Source organism: Petromyzon marinus, chromosome 57, assembly GCF_048934315.1.
Source record: "Petromyzon marinus isolate PM22_M1 ecotype Great Lakes invasive population chromosome 57, UKy_Petmar_22M1.pri1.0, whole genome shotgun sequence".
Lineage (NCBI taxonomy): Eukaryota > Metazoa > Chordata > Hyperoartia > Petromyzontiformes > Petromyzontidae > Petromyzon > Petromyzon marinus.
Genome location: NC_133723.1, coordinates 7,205,805 through 7,223,977, shown reverse-complemented (window position 1 = coordinate 7,223,977; position 18,173 = coordinate 7,205,805). Strand labels below are relative to the sequence as shown.

At 57.4% G+C, this 18,173-nt stretch overlaps 1 protein-coding gene across 4 annotated transcripts in view; it reads left to right on the top strand.

Moving 5' to 3' along the window:
* The window catches only part of LOC116954942 (high affinity cAMP-specific and IBMX-insensitive 3',5'-cyclic phosphodiesterase 8B-like), an 80,552-nt gene that overhangs the window by 41,838 nt on the left and 20,541 nt on the right, over positions 1-18,173 (top strand). For all 4 annotated transcript variants that reach the window (XM_076052727.1, XM_076052726.1, XM_076052725.1 and 1 more), the window contains 4 exons: positions 10,441-10,631; positions 13,402-13,461; positions 15,797-15,857; positions 17,012-17,100. In XM_076052727.1, coding sequence (XP_075908842.1) covers positions 10,441-10,631; positions 13,402-13,461; positions 15,797-15,857; positions 17,012-17,100 — 401 coding nt within the window. The remainder of the gene's footprint in view (positions 1-10,440; positions 10,632-13,401; positions 13,462-15,796; positions 15,858-17,011; positions 17,101-18,173) is intronic.

Genomic DNA, 18,173 nt, shown 5'->3' with positions numbered 1-18,173 from the left:
GTGTAAACATCGCCAATGGGGAGACAAAGGCGGTCGAGCGTGGTACTGGCCACCCACCCCCTCGTGTACCGTTCCGGCCTTTACAGCTGCTCGCTAACAGCACTTGCCCCTACAGTCTGTTAAGGCTACACGGGTGATCTTATTTTGTGCGTGCGTGGGAGTGCGTGTGCGCTGGGGGAGCGGTGGCGCAGTGGTTAGCACTGCGACGATCCGGGTTCAATTGCCGGCCACGGCGAACACCGGTGGGTGAACCAGTCCTGGACCTCCCTTAGGTCGACTCGACCTGAATTAGCACCTGGTACGTGAACGTGAACACCACCGGGCGGGGTGTTGATCACCCACTCCCGCCGCGTGCCGCGACGGCCTTCATAGGTGCCGCCGCTGCTCGCTAACGGCACTCGCCCCGACAGTCTGCTCCGGCTCTCCGTGGGGAAGGGGGGCGGTCGTGGTGGGCGGGGGGGGGGGGGCCCTTTGTGTAGCGCGTGACCCCGCGCGTCCTGGCGTTCGTTACAGTCGCTCGGGGTGATTGTTCGGTGACCCTGGATCCCCAGACGAGAGACGTGCGGGCGACAATGGCGCCGGAGCAGCTGGACGTACGAAGGCACAGGGCCAGGCCGGTGCCATCGGCAGACAACGGTCGGAGGCCTTTCGATTCCTGCTCGGCTTGCAGCCCCGTTAGTTTGGTAGCTGCCATTCTTAGACCGTGGTGGTGGTGGTGGTGGAGGGGGCGTCCAACCTAGGACCCCCACTCAAACCCCGCAATGGCCCATGAGAGTTACGAGTTTGAGCGTCGCGCACTGCTCCTTTTGGCACCATTCCTACACCCCCCTCTCTACCCCACCTCTTGCTGATGTGGAGGGGAAGTAGGTGGGGTTCAGGACTGTGGCTGGCGCAGATGCTAGGTGGCTGCGTTGGGTCCTACGCGGTCCAGAGCTCCCTGGCTGACGGGAGAGAGAAAGCGACTCGGCCTGTTCTTCCTCGAGCGCCATGGTGGCGAGATGTTAGCTACCTCGCCTGATATACAGGAGGTCATGGGTTCGATCCCGACCCTGATGCCTGTCTATTTGGAGCCTGCGTGCCTCTCTCGCTTCCCGTGGACGTGTGGATTTTTCTCCGGGTCCTCCGGTTTCCCCCCCCCCCCCCCCCACATTTAGAAATGTGCGTTTAGAGTCTTTGGCTCCTGCTATAAATTTCCACGCGGCGATAAGCCACTTTGTGGAGCCGTCATTTGTGATAGCCAGGTCGCTACGTAGCTCGGTGGGCCTTGCCTGGTGGAATAAATGAAAGTAGTTTTATTATCTAGAATAGCCCTCGCCTAAGAATTTGGAGGTTTTACCGCAGCTTTGGCTCGGGATTTCGGGGAGTCGCGCTACGCTGCGGGGATGCAGCATAGCGGCGGGTTGCTGAGGAGGTAGAAACCGCCTCGGTGGCCTACCATCACAGGTTACACTCTCAACTCAGTCCGTAAATAAACCTGCCGCTCGATTTTTCCCACCCTCAAGCGAAAGAGCGGGGCGATCCGATCTTCAGATCTTCAGCCCCCCCCCCCCCCCCAATCGAGATTGGAGCTAGTGTGGCGCTGCGAGGACAACATTGGTCGCGAGAGCCCCCCCCCCCCCCCCCCCCAACGGGTTAAATCTCGGGTCCTCAAGGTTTACTGGGAGAGGAGGAATCTTGTCGGTCGTCGGGTGGGTGGGGGGGGGTGGGGGGCGAGAGCTGACTCTGAAAGCTTTGTTGGAGCCCCAACATTTCGGAGCAATTAGCCGTCGCCCTCCGCCCCGTGAGCGAGCGAGCGAGCGGACGGCTGCGATTCGGTGCCATCTGCTGCCGAGGAGGGGCGAAGGGCGATCCAAACCGCCGGGGCCAGGGTCAAGCGGCCCGCCAGGGTCGTGCTCTCCCCAAGCGAGCTGCTGAGGGAGAGCGGCGATCGTGTGCGGGTGGCGCCCCAGCAGGACATCGTCACGACGACAGTCTTGACCGCGGGGGGACGGGGTTCCGCACGGATTGGAAGGATGTCCTCGAGGGGAGGGGGGGGGGGCGGGTTGGGGAGGGGGTGGGGGGTGGGGAGGTGGGGACCCTGCACTGATTGTAACAACCGCAGGGGCGATGCTCCCCTCGGTGTGCCAGGAAAGATCCTGGCAGGGATTCGTCGGCATCGCCTTGCGAGGTCAGCGTGCTGGGGGGGGGGGGGGAGGATCGTGGAGCCCCGATGTGGTTTCAGGACGTGGCAGTCGCGCACAGAAGTCATACTTTGTGGCCGTCTGCTACGGCAGAGATGTGTAGGGGAATCACAATGGGACCTACGTAGTGTTTCTCTCGGACGCTTAAGGGTAGGTGAAGGTGTGTTGGCGGGGTCACGTGGTCTGTATGCCCAGCCACCGCATACCCAGCCACCCACCGCATACCCAGCCACCCACCGCATGCCCAGCCACCCACCGCATGCCCAGCCACTCACTGCATGCCCAGCCACCCACTGCATGCCCAGCCACCGACCTCATGCCCAGCCACCCACCTCATTCCCAGCCACCCACCGCATGCCCAGCCACCCACCGCATACCCAGCCATCCACCGCATGCCCAGCCACCCACCTCATGCCCAGCCACCTACCTCATGCCCAGCCACCCACCGCATGCCCAGCCACCCACCTCATTCCCAGCCACCCATCGCATGCCCAGCCACCCACCTCGAGACAGCGATGGGCTGAAGCAGTACCAGTGGCTTGTGGCGGTTGCCTTGCAGCAACAATAACGGCGGCGCTCCGTGACAGTGGTTACCCCAACAGTCGATGTAGGCTGCGCAGGACCTTTGTGTGTGTGTGTGTTGTTGATGCATGCATTGTGGAGGGCAGTTATTTCAGCTGCATTGCAGAATCCTCACAATGTGTGTGGCAGGGTGGATTGCAGGGTGGATGGGTAGCATGTTGGGTGGGTGGGTGGACGGGTGAGCGACAGAGTGGATGGCTGGGTAGCAGAGTGTATGGATGGATGGGTGTGTGGCAAGGTGGATTGGTGGGTGGGTGTCAGGGTGGATGGGTGTCAGGGTGAATGGGTGGGTGCCAGGTTTATGAGTAGGTGGGTGGCAGGGTGGTTGGGTGGCAGGCTGGATGACTGGGTGCCAGGTTTATGAGTGGGTGGTGTGTGGATATATTTTTGTCTGGCCGGGTAGGATAACTTGTTGGCCAACTGCGTGGCTAACGAGGCCCAGTTAATAGCTTGGGTGCCGAGCTGTGTGTCTTGATTGACCGAACTCTCCGACGAATGATCTCGTGCACCGCAGCCAACTAGCTATGTCACTGGCTGGTGTTCTGGCACCCTAACTGGCTGTCAAGCTGAGTGTCTAGTAGTCTGCCTAGCCAGCCCAGCGTCTTGCTGGCTGGCTGGCTGAGTGGCTGATTACTGGTTAGTTAGCAGCTGACGGCCGAGTGACTGGCCAGTTGTCGTGCTTGCCTGCGAGACGAGAGGCTAGCCGGGCGACGGTGAGTTGGCCGGCTGGATAGCTGGGCGTGCGTGCGTTTGTGCGCTGCGCGCCACCCGCCACCTCCTGTGTGTGTGCCATGTCGGCCTTCGTCGGTGCCGCTCGCTGGCAGCACTTGCCCCAACGCCCTGTTCAATGCTTGCACGGGGTGGTATCTTTATGTGACCTCGAGCAGTGGTGCAGCGGTCGGCACTTTGTGCTCCGCATCCAAAGAACCCGAGTTTGGATTCCGGCACCGGCTCGCCACCCAATGATGGCAGTGGCGAATATTCGAACCCGCTCCTGGGCCCCCCACCCCCACCGCGCGCCCCCCCCCCCGCGGCCGCCTCTAGGTCGACTCAGCCTTAAGCGAGCACAGTAATCTTGTTGCGGGTGCGTAAGCATCGGCGACGTGATTGGGGACTGTCCGTAAATGACGTCACGCACCTAGGGGGGCAGCCGGGGGGGGGGGGGGTCAGACAATTGTGACGATGTGTGACGAGGGGGGGGGGAGGTTTGAGATATGTGACGTCACATCAAAATGCGCAACTTTAAATAAATATAGACAACACGTTCTACTTAATTAAATATACATTTTTAAATAAATGTTTTCGCCTACATCAGAGTGCAGCGCCACGTTAAATACGCGCGACAATAACAATAGTTTAAAGCGATTCGAAGCATGTTTAATACTTTTTTTGGTGGGAGGGGGGGGGGCAGAGCTTTGTGACGTCATATTTGAGTGAGGGGGGGTCTGACTTTTTGTGACGCCGCGTGACGATAGGGGGGGGGGGAGGTCAAGAATCGTCCCAAATGGCGTGACGTCATTTATGGACGGCCCCTTGGCGCGGCCGTGCTCCGCGCGCGGTGCGAAATAAGTTGGACGGGACATATACTCCTGGGGTGAGACAACAGAGGCGTGGGCGGTGCGTGGGTGGTGCGTGGGTGGTGCGTGGGCGGTGCGTGGGGCGGTGCGTGGGGTGGTGCGTGGGGTGGTGCGTGGGCGGTGCGTGGGGGGTGCGTGGGGGGTGCGTGGGGCGGTGCGTGGGGCGGTGCGTGGGGGGTGCGTGGGGCGGTGGGCGGTGCGTGGGGGTGCGTGGGGGGTGCGTGGGGCGGTGCGTGGGTGGTGCGTGGGGGGTGCGTGGGTGGTGCGTGGGCGGTGCGTGGGGCGGTGCGTGGGTGGTGCGTGGGTGGTGCGTGGGTGGTGCGTGGGGCGGTGCGTGGGGGGTGCGTGGGGCGGTGCGTGGGGCGGTGCGTGGGTGGTGCGTGGGGGGTGCGTGGGTGGTGCGTGGGCGGTGCGTGGGGCGGTGCGTGGGTGGTGCGTGGGTGGTGCGTGGGGTGGTGCGTGGGGGGTGCGTGGGCGGTGCGTGGGGTGGTGCGTGGGGCGGTGCGTGGGGGGTGCGTGGGCGGTGCGTGGGGTGGTGCGTGGGCGGTGCGTGGGCGGTGCGTGGGTGGTGCGTGGAGGGTGCGTGGCCACACCCCCCCTCCCCACCCTCCTCCTGGGTGCGTGCCCGTTGCCGGCCTTCGTAGGTGAGCTGCTCGCTCGCTCTGCCTGGCAGCACTTGCCCCGTCACTCTGTGGAGGCTACACGGGGGGGGGGGGATCGCTGCTGCCTTTGTCACAAGTTGCCCTTTAGCCCGAGAGACGTGGGGGAGCAGGGGGATGGAGACACACACGGGGAGGGGTGGGGGGAGGGGGTGGGGGGAGGGGTGGGGGGAGGATGAGCGGGCGGTGGGAGGAGGTGGGAGGGGGTGGGAGGGTGAGCGGGGGGAGGGAGTGGGAGGGGGTGGGGGAGGGAGTGGGAGGGGGTGTGGGGGAGGGAGTGGGAGGGGGAGGATGAGTGGGGGGAGGGAGTGGGAGGGGGTGGGGGGAGGGAGTGGGGGAGGGTGTGGGGGGAGGGGGTGGGGGGAGGAGGAGCGGGGTCTGGGGGGAGGGGTGGGGGGGCTGGGGGAGAAGGGGCGGGGGGAGGAGGGGCGGGGGGTAGAGGGTAAGGAGGGGGCGGTGGGGGAGGGGGCGGCGGGGGGCTGACCGTCAGCACTGTGCTACAATGGCCGGCTGACCTTCAGTCGCTTTTTGTTGCCGCTATTAATACGCGCGAACGACGGAGGCGTGTTCATTATGTTTCACTTCGCTTATAGCCACAAACATTCGTGTGCCTTTAATGTTCTCGGACAGACACACACACGACATAGTATACACCGTACAGACACACACACAGTACATATACAAACAGTACACACACACAATGCACACGCACACACAATGCATACACAGCACATCACACACTACTATACATATACACATTACACGCACAGCACACACACGCGCGGTACACACACAATGCACACAGACGCATTACACACACACATTACACACACACACACACACGCGCGCACAGTACATATAGCACGCACACACACACGCGCATACAGTACGCGCACGTACAGTACACGCATGCACACGTGACCGCCGTGAGTGCGTGCGTGGCCATCACCGTTGCCTGGGTAGCGGTTGTCATGGCGACCGGAGGGCGGCGGCGGCAGCACCGAGAATTTGTGGAGTAAAAATAAATAAATATTGCATTCCCGGTGCATCCGCCACTGCGTTCACTCACACAGCAACAACAACAACAACCGCCGTTCACCACCAAGTGCCAGGCTAGGTGCACCTTGAGGACGTCACGTGATGTGTGGAAGGCGCTCGATTGCTGGCAGGAGTGTCACGGGACAGACCCGGGTGCCATGGGGTTGACTGCCGTGCCAGGCTAGGTGCAGGAGGAGAGGGGGTCACGGGACAGACCCGGGTGCCATGGGGTTGACTGCCGTGCCAGGCTAGGTGCAGGAGGAGAGGGGGTCACGGGACAGACCCGGGTGCCATGGGGTTGACTGCCGTGCCAGGCTAGGTGCAGGAAGAAGGGTTCACGGGACAATCCCGGGTGCCATGGGTTGACTGCCGTGCCAGGCTAGGTGCAGGAGGACGAGGTCACGGGACAGACGCAGGTGGGTTGGCTGACTGAGATGACTGGCAGATGCACCAGCTGTGCCCCCCACCCCCCCGACTTTCCTGACTCGCTGCGCTTTAGCCACCCGGCGCTCCGCTCGTTGTTGTGAGCGTCGCTCCTCCGCCCTCCGTTGTTGTTGGAGGGCGACTGCCTCCAACTGCCCAGTAGCGTCCTTCACGAGCCTCCTCCACAGAGGCCGATCTTGACACCGCTGGTACCGGCCATCGGCAAGTCCACTCAGCCTCCACGTCCTCCTGTACCCGCATCAGCCCCATCCCTAGCCCCGTTCCGTGCCCGTTTAGCTGAACGGAATAGACTTACAAAGACAAAGCCCCCCGTATAGCCGTGAATAGACTTGGGGCAAGTGCTGTTAGCGAGCACCTATGAAGGCGGGGCATGACGCACGGGGTGGGGGTCCAGCACTATGCCCAGTCGCCTTTGTCTCCCCCGCGGTGACGTGTACACATGGCAACAGGTACTCGTTTTGGCCCAGAGTAGGGAATCGAACGCGGGTCGCCGCATTTGTAGCGCAGCGCGCAAACCACTGCACCGCCACTCCCCATTGCCTCGTTCTGACCACGCCGCCCTATACACTAACAGCACTTGCCCCAAAAGTATATTAAGGCTGCACGGGGGGGGGGGGGTCTTTGTGTGCGTATCCGCGTGCGTATGTGTGCGCGTAAGCGTGTGCGGGTGCGGGTGCACGCACGCTCCCACGTAGGTTGGATTTACTTTTATCGCCCGTGCCCTTGAGACGCTGATATCGTACCGACGGCCACGGCTGCCTTGTCTCGGACGGACCGTATAAATAGGTGCTCGCTAACAGCACCGGCTGTCGCTATGCGCAAACCAGGCCGGGATTCCTTCCGTGTGCGTACGCGCGATTCAGTTGCCAGCGCTCAGCCCTCCCCACCAAGGTCGACTCCGCCTGAAATGAGCAGTTGCTGCAGCGTGTAAAATGTTAGCACTGGGGAGACAAAGGTGGTCGGGTGTGGTCGGTAGCTACACCACCACCACCACCGCCACCACCGCCGCGCCCTGCGTGCCGAGCCAGCCTTTGTCGGCGCTGGCTCAAGGCACTTGTCCCAACAGCCTGTGTAGTTGATTTGAAGCTTTCGTAACTGCAGCAATCCACACTCTTTGGTTATTTCGGTAAAGTCACGTGGGTAGAAAAAAAGATAATAGATCACGACGTTTCGATCGCAACACGAGAAACCGTCATCAGCAGTTTCTCACCTGATGACGATTGCATTGTGTTGCGATCGGAACGTCGTCATCTATTATAAAAAAAAAATTCTACCTACGTGACTTTACCGAAAGAACCGAAAGAGTATGAGCCTGTGTAGTCTACACGGGGAGTCTTTGTTATTTTTTGGGATAATGGTGATGATGATGACAACAATCATCACCATAATCATCGTCATCTCAAGCCCTCTATACACCTTATAATAATATCATACCTGTCAACCCATACGGTTTACCCGTATTGTTGTACAAGGAAATTGAGTTTTCAGCCGTTTCAATACGGGCACAAAAAATGGTTTGTCTATTTGTGTATCTCCCTTGTGATGGGACTTTGTAGGATGAACGCTGAGATATATAAGGGGCACGGGGTGACCAATAAGGTCTGAATTGGTCTTTAATAAGGTAGGGCACTGATAAGGGGTTGACAGGTATGTAATATCTATGATCATAATGATGATAGTGATGGTGACACCGAGGCTAATAGTGACCGAAACGGTAATCGTGATGATTACGATGCCATTGATGAGAATGATCATTGATCGCCGTGATGGCTTCGGCGATGATGGACACGGGTTGAGAAGAATTGCAGCGACGTTAATCGTGGTAATATTTATATTGTGCTTTGCTCTAATGCCTCGACAACTCAAAACGACTTAAGACCACATCTCAAACATTGAAAGAGGACCCCCCCCCCCCTCCCATAGTGGCAGCTGTCCCTGCCCAGCACGCAGTGTAGCTCAGCGCCTGGCCTTGCAGGCGGGCGTTAGTCTGCCAGTAGGGGGTGGTGATTGCCATGTACGTTGAGCTTCTTTCGCGCCGTACGTAGCCAACCGTACTAATCGGAGGTGCAGTGTTGAGTCTATGGGTAGTGTCAGTCGATGTGAATGTATGTGCAGTTTGTACGTTGAACTTCTTTCGCACCGTACGTAGCCAACCGTGCTAAATGGAGGTGCCGGTGAAGCACAACAAACTAAACTCATAAAGCAGTTCTAATGAAATGAGTTTGTCAATCTAGATGATGATTTAAAAGTGCATCATCGATTTAAAGCTTTCGTGACTGCAAGGATTCATCTTCTTTGGTTCTTTCGGTAAAGTCACGTACAATGAGAATAAAGTAATAAATTGATAAAATAAAATAACACAATAATATTCTCACGACGTTTCGGCCACAACACAAGCGGCCTTCATCAGGTGAAGGGACGAGACTGTCTGGTAGGACAGCGCTGTTGAAGGCCGCTTGTGTTGTGGCCGAAACGTCGTGAGAATATTATTGTGTTATTTTATTTTATCAATTTATTATTTTATTCTCATTCTACGTGACTTTACCGAAAGAACCAAAGAAGAAGTGCATCATCGCTCCAGCGGATTCCTAATATTGGAAAGAAGAGCGTTCCAGACGGCCACACGATGCGGTGACCACCATCTTTGTTCGATGGCTAACAGCCAAAAGCCGCTGCTGCTGCTGCGGTTTATGCTCCTTAACGAGATCAGCTAAGGTATTGTGGTTCGTTCGTGGCAAGCTGTGTGGTCTAGCCTAGGGGCACCCCCAGTGGCAGCTATCCCTGCACGGCACAACGTGACTCAGCGCCTGGCCTGACCATCGTCACATCATCACAATGACACCGTGCAAGCAACCACACCGACTATGGCGATGACGACGTTGATCGTGCCGACGACCGTGACGACGACGACGATGACGTCGTCGATCGTGCCGACGACGATGACAATGACGTCGTTGATCGTGTCGACGACCGTGACGAAGACGACGACGATGACGTCGTCGATCGAGCCGACGACGACAATGACGTCGTTGATCGTGCCGACGACCGTGACGAAGACGACGACGATGACGTCGTTGATCAAGCCGACGACGACGACAATGACGTCGTTGATCGTGCCGACGACCGTGACGAAGACGACGACGATGACGTCGTCGATTGAGCCGACGACGACAATGACGTTGTTGATCGTGCCGACGACCGTGACGACGACGACGACGATGACGTCGTCGATCGAGCCGCCGACGACAATGACGTTGTTGATCGTGCCGACGACCGTGATGACGACGACGACGACGTTGATCGTGCCGACGATGACGACAATGACGTCGTTGATCGTGCCGACGACCGTGACGAAGACGACGACGATGACGTCGTCGATCGAGCCGACGACGACAATGACGTTGTTGATCGTGCCGACGACCGTGACGAAGACAACGACGATGACGTCGTTGATCGAGCCGACGACGACAATGACGTCGTTGATCGTGCCGACGACCGTGACGAAGACGACGACGATGACGTCGTTGATCGTGCCGACGATGACGACAATGACGTCGTTGATCGTGCCGACGACCGTGACGAAGACGACGACGATGACGTCGTCGATCGAGCCGACGACGACAATGACGTCGTTGATCGTGCCGACGACCGTGACGAAGACAACGACGATGACGTCGTTGATCGAGCCGACGACGACAATGACGTCGTTGATCGTGCCGACGACCGTGACGAAGACGACGACGATGACGTCGTTGATCGTGCCGACGATGACGACAATGACGTCGTTGATCGTGCCGACGACCGTGACGAAGACGACGACGATGACGTCGTCGATCGAGCCGACGACGACAATGACGTTGTTGATCGTGCCGACGACCGTGACGACGACGATGACGTCGTTGCCGCCTCCCTCCCCCCATCCCTCCCTCCCTGCGGTGGCGGCGTCGGTGCCGCCGGCAGGCGCTGCTGGTGTTTGCGCGCGAGGACAGCCAGAGCGACGGGTTCTGGTGGGCGTGCGAGCGCGCCGCCTACCGTTGCGCCATCGCCCACTCCGCCGAGGCGGCGCTCAACCTCGTCCTGGCCTCCCACCCGGACCTCGTGGTCGTCGACGGGCGAAGCTCGCAGCACTTCAGCGCCGAGGCCGTGTGCAGGTGAGCGTCCGGCCGCCCGCCAATTTCGCCAAATCTACCCTGCAAACCGCCCTTTCGTGGAATTACCCGACGTGCTCTCACCCACTCTGGCTCACCCATCCACGGGGGATAGAGCGTTGCCCCCTCGCACGCTTGGGCTTTCTCGGGGTGCCCCGGTTTCCTCCCGCGCGTGTACGCACTCTGTTTAATTGACTGATAAACACCTTGGTATATAGCGGACCACAGAGCTTGGGAGTGATTTGGCAACAACTCGGACTGCGTGGCTGCTGCTGCTGCTGCTTTCCCACGCCTCGCCTGTGGTGCTTCCTCCTGGCGCCTCTGAGTCGTCCTCTCTGAGTCGTCCTCTCTGAGTCGTCCCTCTGAGTCACCCTCTGAGTCGTCTCTCTTAAGTCGTCCTCTCTAAGTCGTCCCTCTGAGTCGTCCCTCTGAGTCGTCCTCTTTGAGTCGTCCCTCTGAGTGGTCCTATCCGAGTCGTCCCTTTGAGTCGTCCTCTCTGAGTCGTCCCTCTGAGTCGTCCTCTCTGAGTCGTCCTCTCTGAGTCGTCCTCTCTGAGTGGTCCTATCCGAGTCGTCCCTCTGAGTGGTCCTCTCTGAGTCGTCCCTCTGAGTGGTCCTATCCGAGTCGTCCCTCTGAGTCGTCCTCTCTGAGTCGCCCCTCTGAGTGGTCCTATCCGAGTCGTCCTCTCTCTCACTAGGGGACACCGTTCTGCGTCGTCCCGTTACAAGTTAACTTTATTATTTTGTATTTTTCTCGGGGGGGGGGGGGGGGAAGTAAAATGCAACGTGACCTCGAGGTTACGAGTAATCCGAGAGACTCCGCGCGGTCTTTGACGCCGACTCGTCGCGCACCCGTTAACTCGAACCAACGTTGTAACCAAATTATTTGGCGATAATGATGATGCTGCTGCCGCCGCCGCGGCGTTGGCAGTGGTGCATCACCAACAAACAACCAACAACAACAACACTCGACACGCCGCGTGTCAAATAACAACACCGACGTTCCGGGCAATGGGCCTTCGTCATGGCACCGTAACTAGTGACGCCCGGCCTCTGGATTGTTTCCCCTGTGGCAAAGGACTCACCGGGTCTCGAGACCGGTTTTATTTTTTTTTTCTTAGGAGGCTCCCCGCTCCCAAATGTGGACGTTTTGGCCGTGGCATCACGAGAGGTTGGCTGGCTTCGTGTGGGGGGAGGAGGGAGGAGGAGGGGGAGGGGGAAGAGGGGTGAGGGGAGGAGGAACGAGGGGGGTGGGGGGGGGCAAGGAGGGAGAGAGGGGGGGAGGAGGGAGGTGGCAAGGAGGAGGTCTCAGAAAATCCAGCAGGACACGATGCTGGCTACGAGCAGGAGTGGGGAGAGTAGGGAGCATGAGGTGGGTGGGGGGGAAGGGGGTAGGATGAGGTGGGTGGTGGGGGGAGGAGGAGACCCCGGAGAAGACCCGTGCGGGACGCGCTGCTGGCTGCGAGGGGGAGCAACGCTCGATCCCGCTGTCCCGTGGCCTGCCGCTGGCGCACGCCCGGCTGGCACTCGCCAGCCTCACACCTGCTCGGCTTCCGAGATCCGACAGCATTAAGCGCATTTAGGGGTTTAGGGGAAACTAAAGAGGAGATCTTTGAGTGTATGTGTTCCTGTGTGTGTGTGCGCGTGTGCGCATGTGTGTGTGCCTGTGCGAGCGGTAGTGTAGCGGTTAGCGCGCTGCGCTATGAACTTGGTGACTCGGGTTCGATTCCCGCTCACGGCCAACACCAGTGACGATTATCTAAACCGGTCCTGGGCCTCCCCTAGGTCGACTCAGCCTCAAATGAGTACCTGGTGCGGTGGATAAAAACATTGCCACTGGGGAGACTAAGGCGGTCGGGCGTGGTACTGGCCACCCACCCCCTCGTGTACTGTTCCGGCCTTCATAGGTGCTCGCTAACAGCACTTGCCCCTACAGTCTGTTAAGGCTATACGGGGGATCTTTGTCTTTGTGTTCCTGTGTGTGTGCCTGTGTGTGTTTTTATGTGTGTGTGCGTGCGTGCCTGTGTGTGAGTGGAGAGTTTTCCATACCTGAGCAATGTTCTAATGACCGGCCCCGGTTTGACAGCAGAGGTCTAACTCCTTGTCAGTCGAGCGGCATTATCTTTTCATCGGCTGCGTAACTCTGTGTGGAAGCGACCTGGTCTATCGCTCCACACGGAGCTTCGGGTCTTTTCGGCCACGGCCATGCTTGCGAAACGTGAACCCTCCTTAATGGAACATCTTCGCCGGTTAGAAACATTTAGGCTGGCCTGCCTACAATCCATCCTGGGTTTAACCAGGCTGGATTGTGTGAGGAGCTCACAAATCCTGAAAAGATATGGACAAAGTCCCATCGGTGAGCTCCTCCGGCAGGCAAGGCTGCGTTGGCTGGGCCATGTAGCCCACATGCCCAGCCACCACATGCCTAAACAGCTTTTGTTTGGCCGGATAAAGGGGGCTAAATGGCCGTGGCATCGGTTAGAGAAGAGATGGAGCTGATGTGGTACAAGAAGATGTGGAGCTGAGTGGACCTGCCGATGACCGGTACCAGCGGTGTCAAGATGGGTCTCTGTGGAGGAGGCTCGTGAAGGACGCTGCTGCTGCTGCTGCTGGGCAGTTGGAGGCAGTCGCCCTCCAGCAACAACGGAGGGCAGAGGAGCGACGCTCACAACAATGAGCGGAGCGCCGAGCAGCTCGCTAACAGCACTTGCCCCAACAGTCTGTTAAAGCTACACGGGGGATCTTCGTATTTGTCTTTGTGTGTGTGTGTGCAGGTCTATAAGGGCGACGAAGGATTCGGAGCACACAGTGCTGGTGGTAGTAACTAGAAAAATGTGAGTTCTCGCGTATACCACCACAACCACAATCACCACAACCACAATCACCACAACCACAATTACCACATCCACAATCACCACAACCACCACCACAACCACCATAACCACAATCACCACAACCACCGCAACCACTCCCACCACCACAACCACTCCCACCACCACAACCACAATCACCACAACCACCACAACCACAATCACCACAACCACCACAACCACAATCACCACAACCACCACAACCACCACAACCACAATCACCACAACCACAATCACCACAACCACGACAACCGTCACCAACACCATCGATTGAACGATTTTATCAGACGGACAAATTAAATTCAGTCGCCCCCACGTGGATTTGAGGCCCCTGCGCTGGCTTCACGTCGAGCAGCTCAGGGTTGGATTCTCACGGTGTGTGTGTGCGTGTGTGCACGCGTACACGCACGGTATGTGCGCACGCAGGCACGGTGTGTGTGTGTGTGCGCACGCACGGTGTGTGTGTGTGTGTGCACGCACGGTGTGTGCGCACGCAGGCACGGTGTGTGTGTGTGTGCGCACACACGGTGTGTGTGTGTGTGTGTGCACGCACGGTGTGTGTGTGTGCACGCACGGTGTGTGTGTGTGCACGCACGGTGTGTGTGTGTGCACGCGCACGGTGTGTGTGTGTGCACGCACGGTGTGTGTGTGTGCACGCACGGTGTGTGTGTGTGCACGCGCACGGTGTGTGTGTGTATGTGCACGCGCACACGAATGGTGTGTGTGTGTGCGCACGCACGGTGTGTGTGTGTGTGTGTGCACGCACGGTGTGTGTGTGTGTGTGTGCACGCGCACGCATGGTGTGTGTGTGTGCACGCGCACGGTGTGTGTGTGTGTGTGTGCACACCGTGCGTGCACACAGCGGTTAGCGCACCGCGCCACAAAGGCGGTGACTGGAGTTTATGGGTAGTGTTAGTCTATGTGTAGTGTTAGTCTATGTGTAGTGTTAGTCTATGTGTAGTGTTAGTCTATGTGTAGTGTTAGTCTATGTGTAGTGTTAGTCTATGTGTAGTGTTAGTCTATGTGTAGTGTTAGTCTATGTGTAGTGTTAGTCTATGTGTAGTGTTAGTCTATGTGCAGTGTTAGTCTATGTGCAGTGTTAGTCTATGTGTAGTGTTAGTCTATGGGTAGTGTTAGTCTATGGGTAGTGTAGTGTTAGTCTAAGTGCAGTGTTGAGTCTATGTGCAGTGTTGAGTCTATGGGTAGTGTAGTGTTAGTCTATGTGCAGTGTTAGTCTATGTGCAGTGTTAGTCTATGTGTAGTGTTAGTCTATGGGTAGTGTTAGTCTATGGGTAGTGTAGTGTTAGTCTATGTGCAGTGTTGAGTCTATGTGCAGTGTTGAGTCTATGGGTAGTGTAGTGTTAGTCTATGTGTAGTGTTGAGTCTATGGGTAGTGTAGTCTTAGTCTATGTGCAGTGTTGAGTCTATGGGTAGTGTAGTGTTAGTCTATGTGCAGTGTTGAGTCTATGGGTAGTGTAGTGTTAGTCTATGTGCGGTTTTAGTCTATGTGCAGTGTTGAGTCTATGGGTAGTGTAGTGTTAGTCTATGTGTAGTGTTGAGTCTATGGGTAGTGTAGTGTTAGTCTATGTGCAGTGTTGAGTCTATGGGTAATGTAGTGTTAGTCTATGTGCAGTGTTGAGTCTATGGGTAGTGTAGTGTTACTCTATGTGCAGTGTTAAGTCTATGGGTAGTGTTGAGTCTATGGGTAGTGTAGTGTTAGTCTATGTGCAGTGTTGAGTCTATGGGTAGTGTAGTGTTAGTCTATGTGCAGTGTTGAGTCTATGTGCAGTGTTGAGTCTATGGGTAGTGTAGTGTTAGTCTATGTGTATTGTTAGTCTATGGCTAGTGTAGTGTTAGTCTATGCGCAGTGTTGAGTCTATGTGTATTGTTAGTCTATGGGTAGTGTAGCGTTAGTCTATGTGCAGTGTTGAGTCTATGTGCAGTGTTGAGTCTATGGGTAGTGTAATGTTAGTCTATGTGCAGTGTTGAGTCTATGTGCAGTGTTGAGTCTATGGGTAGTGCAGTGTTAGTCTATGTGCAGTGTTGAGTCTATGGGTAGTGTTAGTCTATGTGTAGTGTTAGTCTATGTGCACTGTTAGTCTATTGTGCAGTGTTAGTCTATGTGCAGTACGTATGTTTGTTGGACTTCTTTCGCACCATACGTAGCCAACTGTGCTAATCGGAGTGTGCTTCTCACAAACAGCACTTGCCCCAACAGCATGTTAAAGGCTAGACGGGGAATCTTTGTCTTGTGTGTGGGTGTCTCTCTCTTCCCGACCCACACCCGTGTCCAACTCAGACCGTCTGATCAGGAGGAGGAGGAAAGCATCCTGCCCCTGCTAACGGCTGGCTTCACACGGGTAAGCAAGCGAGAGCCCATGAACTGCGTAACTCGCAGAGAAACGATCGGCCGATGAATCTTCTCCAACTGTAATCGACTCCTCTTAGTGTGGTCGATTACTCGGGCCCCCTTTAAAAGAGGGGTGCCCCCCTCCCACCCTGCTCCGCCCCCGCCCCATGTGGAGGAGATATGGGGGGGGGGGGGGGGGTGCTGACACGGTTTAGAGAATCGTTCACAGATTTTTTTGGAAAAAATGTGAAAATCAAATGAGACTTGGCACCACAGGGACAAATTCCACACCAGCACGTGGGGACGTGTGTGCGTGTGTGCGTGCGCGCTAGAGGGGTGTGCGTGTGTGTGCTAGAGGTGTGGGTGGGGACGTGTGTGTGTGTGTGCGCTAAAGGCGTTGCGTGTGTGTGTGCTAGAGTGGTAGCAAAGTGGTTAGCGCACTCCGCTAAGAACTCAACTACCCGAGTTCGATTCCTGCTCACCGTCAACACCAGGAACGATTATCTGAACCGGTCCTGGGGCCTCATCCCCTAGGTCGACTCAGCCTCAAATGAGTACCTGGTGCGGTGTGTAAATATCGCCACTGGGGAGACAAAGACGGCCGGGTTTGGTGTTGGCCCCCCACCACCTCGTGTGCTGTGCCGGCCTTCATAGGTGCTCGCTAACAGCACTTGCCCCAACAGTCTGTTAAGGTTATACCGGGAATCTTTGTTCTTGTTTTTCGAGGTGTGGGTGTGAGGTGTATGTGTGCTAGAGGTGTGGGGTCTGTGTGTGTGTGTGTGCTAAAGGTGTGTGTGTGTGTGCACTGGAGGTGTGGTGAGTGTGTGTGTGTGTGTGGAGAGCAGTAGTGCGGTGAGGGCGCTGCACTACGAACCCGGCTGCCCGAGTTCAATTCCCGCTCACGGCCACCAACACCGGTGACGATTATCTGGAACCGGTCCTGGGCCTTCCCTAGGGCGACTCGGCCTCAAATGAGCAGATTGTATGAACATCGTCACTCGGGGGACGAGGGAGGCCAGGGCACGGTGCTGGCCACCCACCCCGCTCGTGTGCCGTGCCGGCCTTCGCAGGCCCTCCTCGCTGACAGCACTTGGCCCCGACAGTCTGCTAAGGCTACACGGGGCGGGCGGGCGGGCGGGGGTGGGTGGACTTTTGTCTTTGTAGAGGTTCGTGGAGGACCACCGAGTGAGCGTCTGCTACAACGAGCTGCTTCAGCTGGAGCACGGGGAGCTCCGCGCCAGCTTCAAACTCAGGTGCGCGAACCTCGCCTGTGTTACCCTGACTCCTCCGACCATCGATCGCCCACTCATCACCCTTCCATCTTCCATCGATCACCCATGGATCACCCCTCGATCGCCCATTGATCGCTCATTGATCATCCTTCCATCTCCCATCGATCACCCACGGATCACTCATGGATCACCCATTGATCGCCCATTCATCAAACTTCCTTCTTCCATCGATCACCCATGGATCACCCCTCGATCGCCCATTGATCGCTCATTGATCATCCTTCCATCTCCCATCGATCACCCACGGATCACTCATGGATCACCCATTGATCACCAATTGATCACACTTCGATCAATATTGAATCACCCTTTGATCTCCATCCAATGGCACACTGAGCACACATTGGTCACCCTTGAATTACCCATCGATCACTCATTGACCCCCCCTTCCATCTCACATCGATCACCAATTGATGACTCATATATCACTCATTGACCACCCTTCGATCTCCCATCGATCTCCCATCGATCTCCCATCGATCACCCATCGATCACCCATCGATCACTCATCATTCATCCTTCGAGGTCTCCCATCGATCGCCCATCGGCCCTACGCTTTACCCCCACCAGATGCGACCTGCCGATCACGACCAACTGGGGTGTTTCCGTTCTTACCGCCCGGTGTGGAACTTGTGCCATCGTTTAAACTGCCGCGGCCGGCGGATCAGACCAGCAACACCCCCCCCCTAATTAATTTTAATGAAAGAGATGTCCTGCTCGATTGAGCATTGAGGCATCGGTGGGTGCACGTCTCCCCACTTTACAGCTGTCGCAGAGCCAGTGGTGGAAATTCCACGTTCCTATGGCAGGTGCGAGCCTATCGAGAGGGACGACCCACCGTTGGCTTCCCCACGGAGTGGCGCTCGTTTCTATCGCGCGCCCGGACGGACGACGGTGCCGAGTAGACGCCCGAGCGGGACGGCGAGTTGAGGGAGCTTCGGACCGCGAGCCGCTCGCTCTGCCGCCGAGCCCTCCGGCAGTAATTTATAACGAATCGTGCTAGCTGGTGGTGGCGGCGATGGTGAAGGCGACGA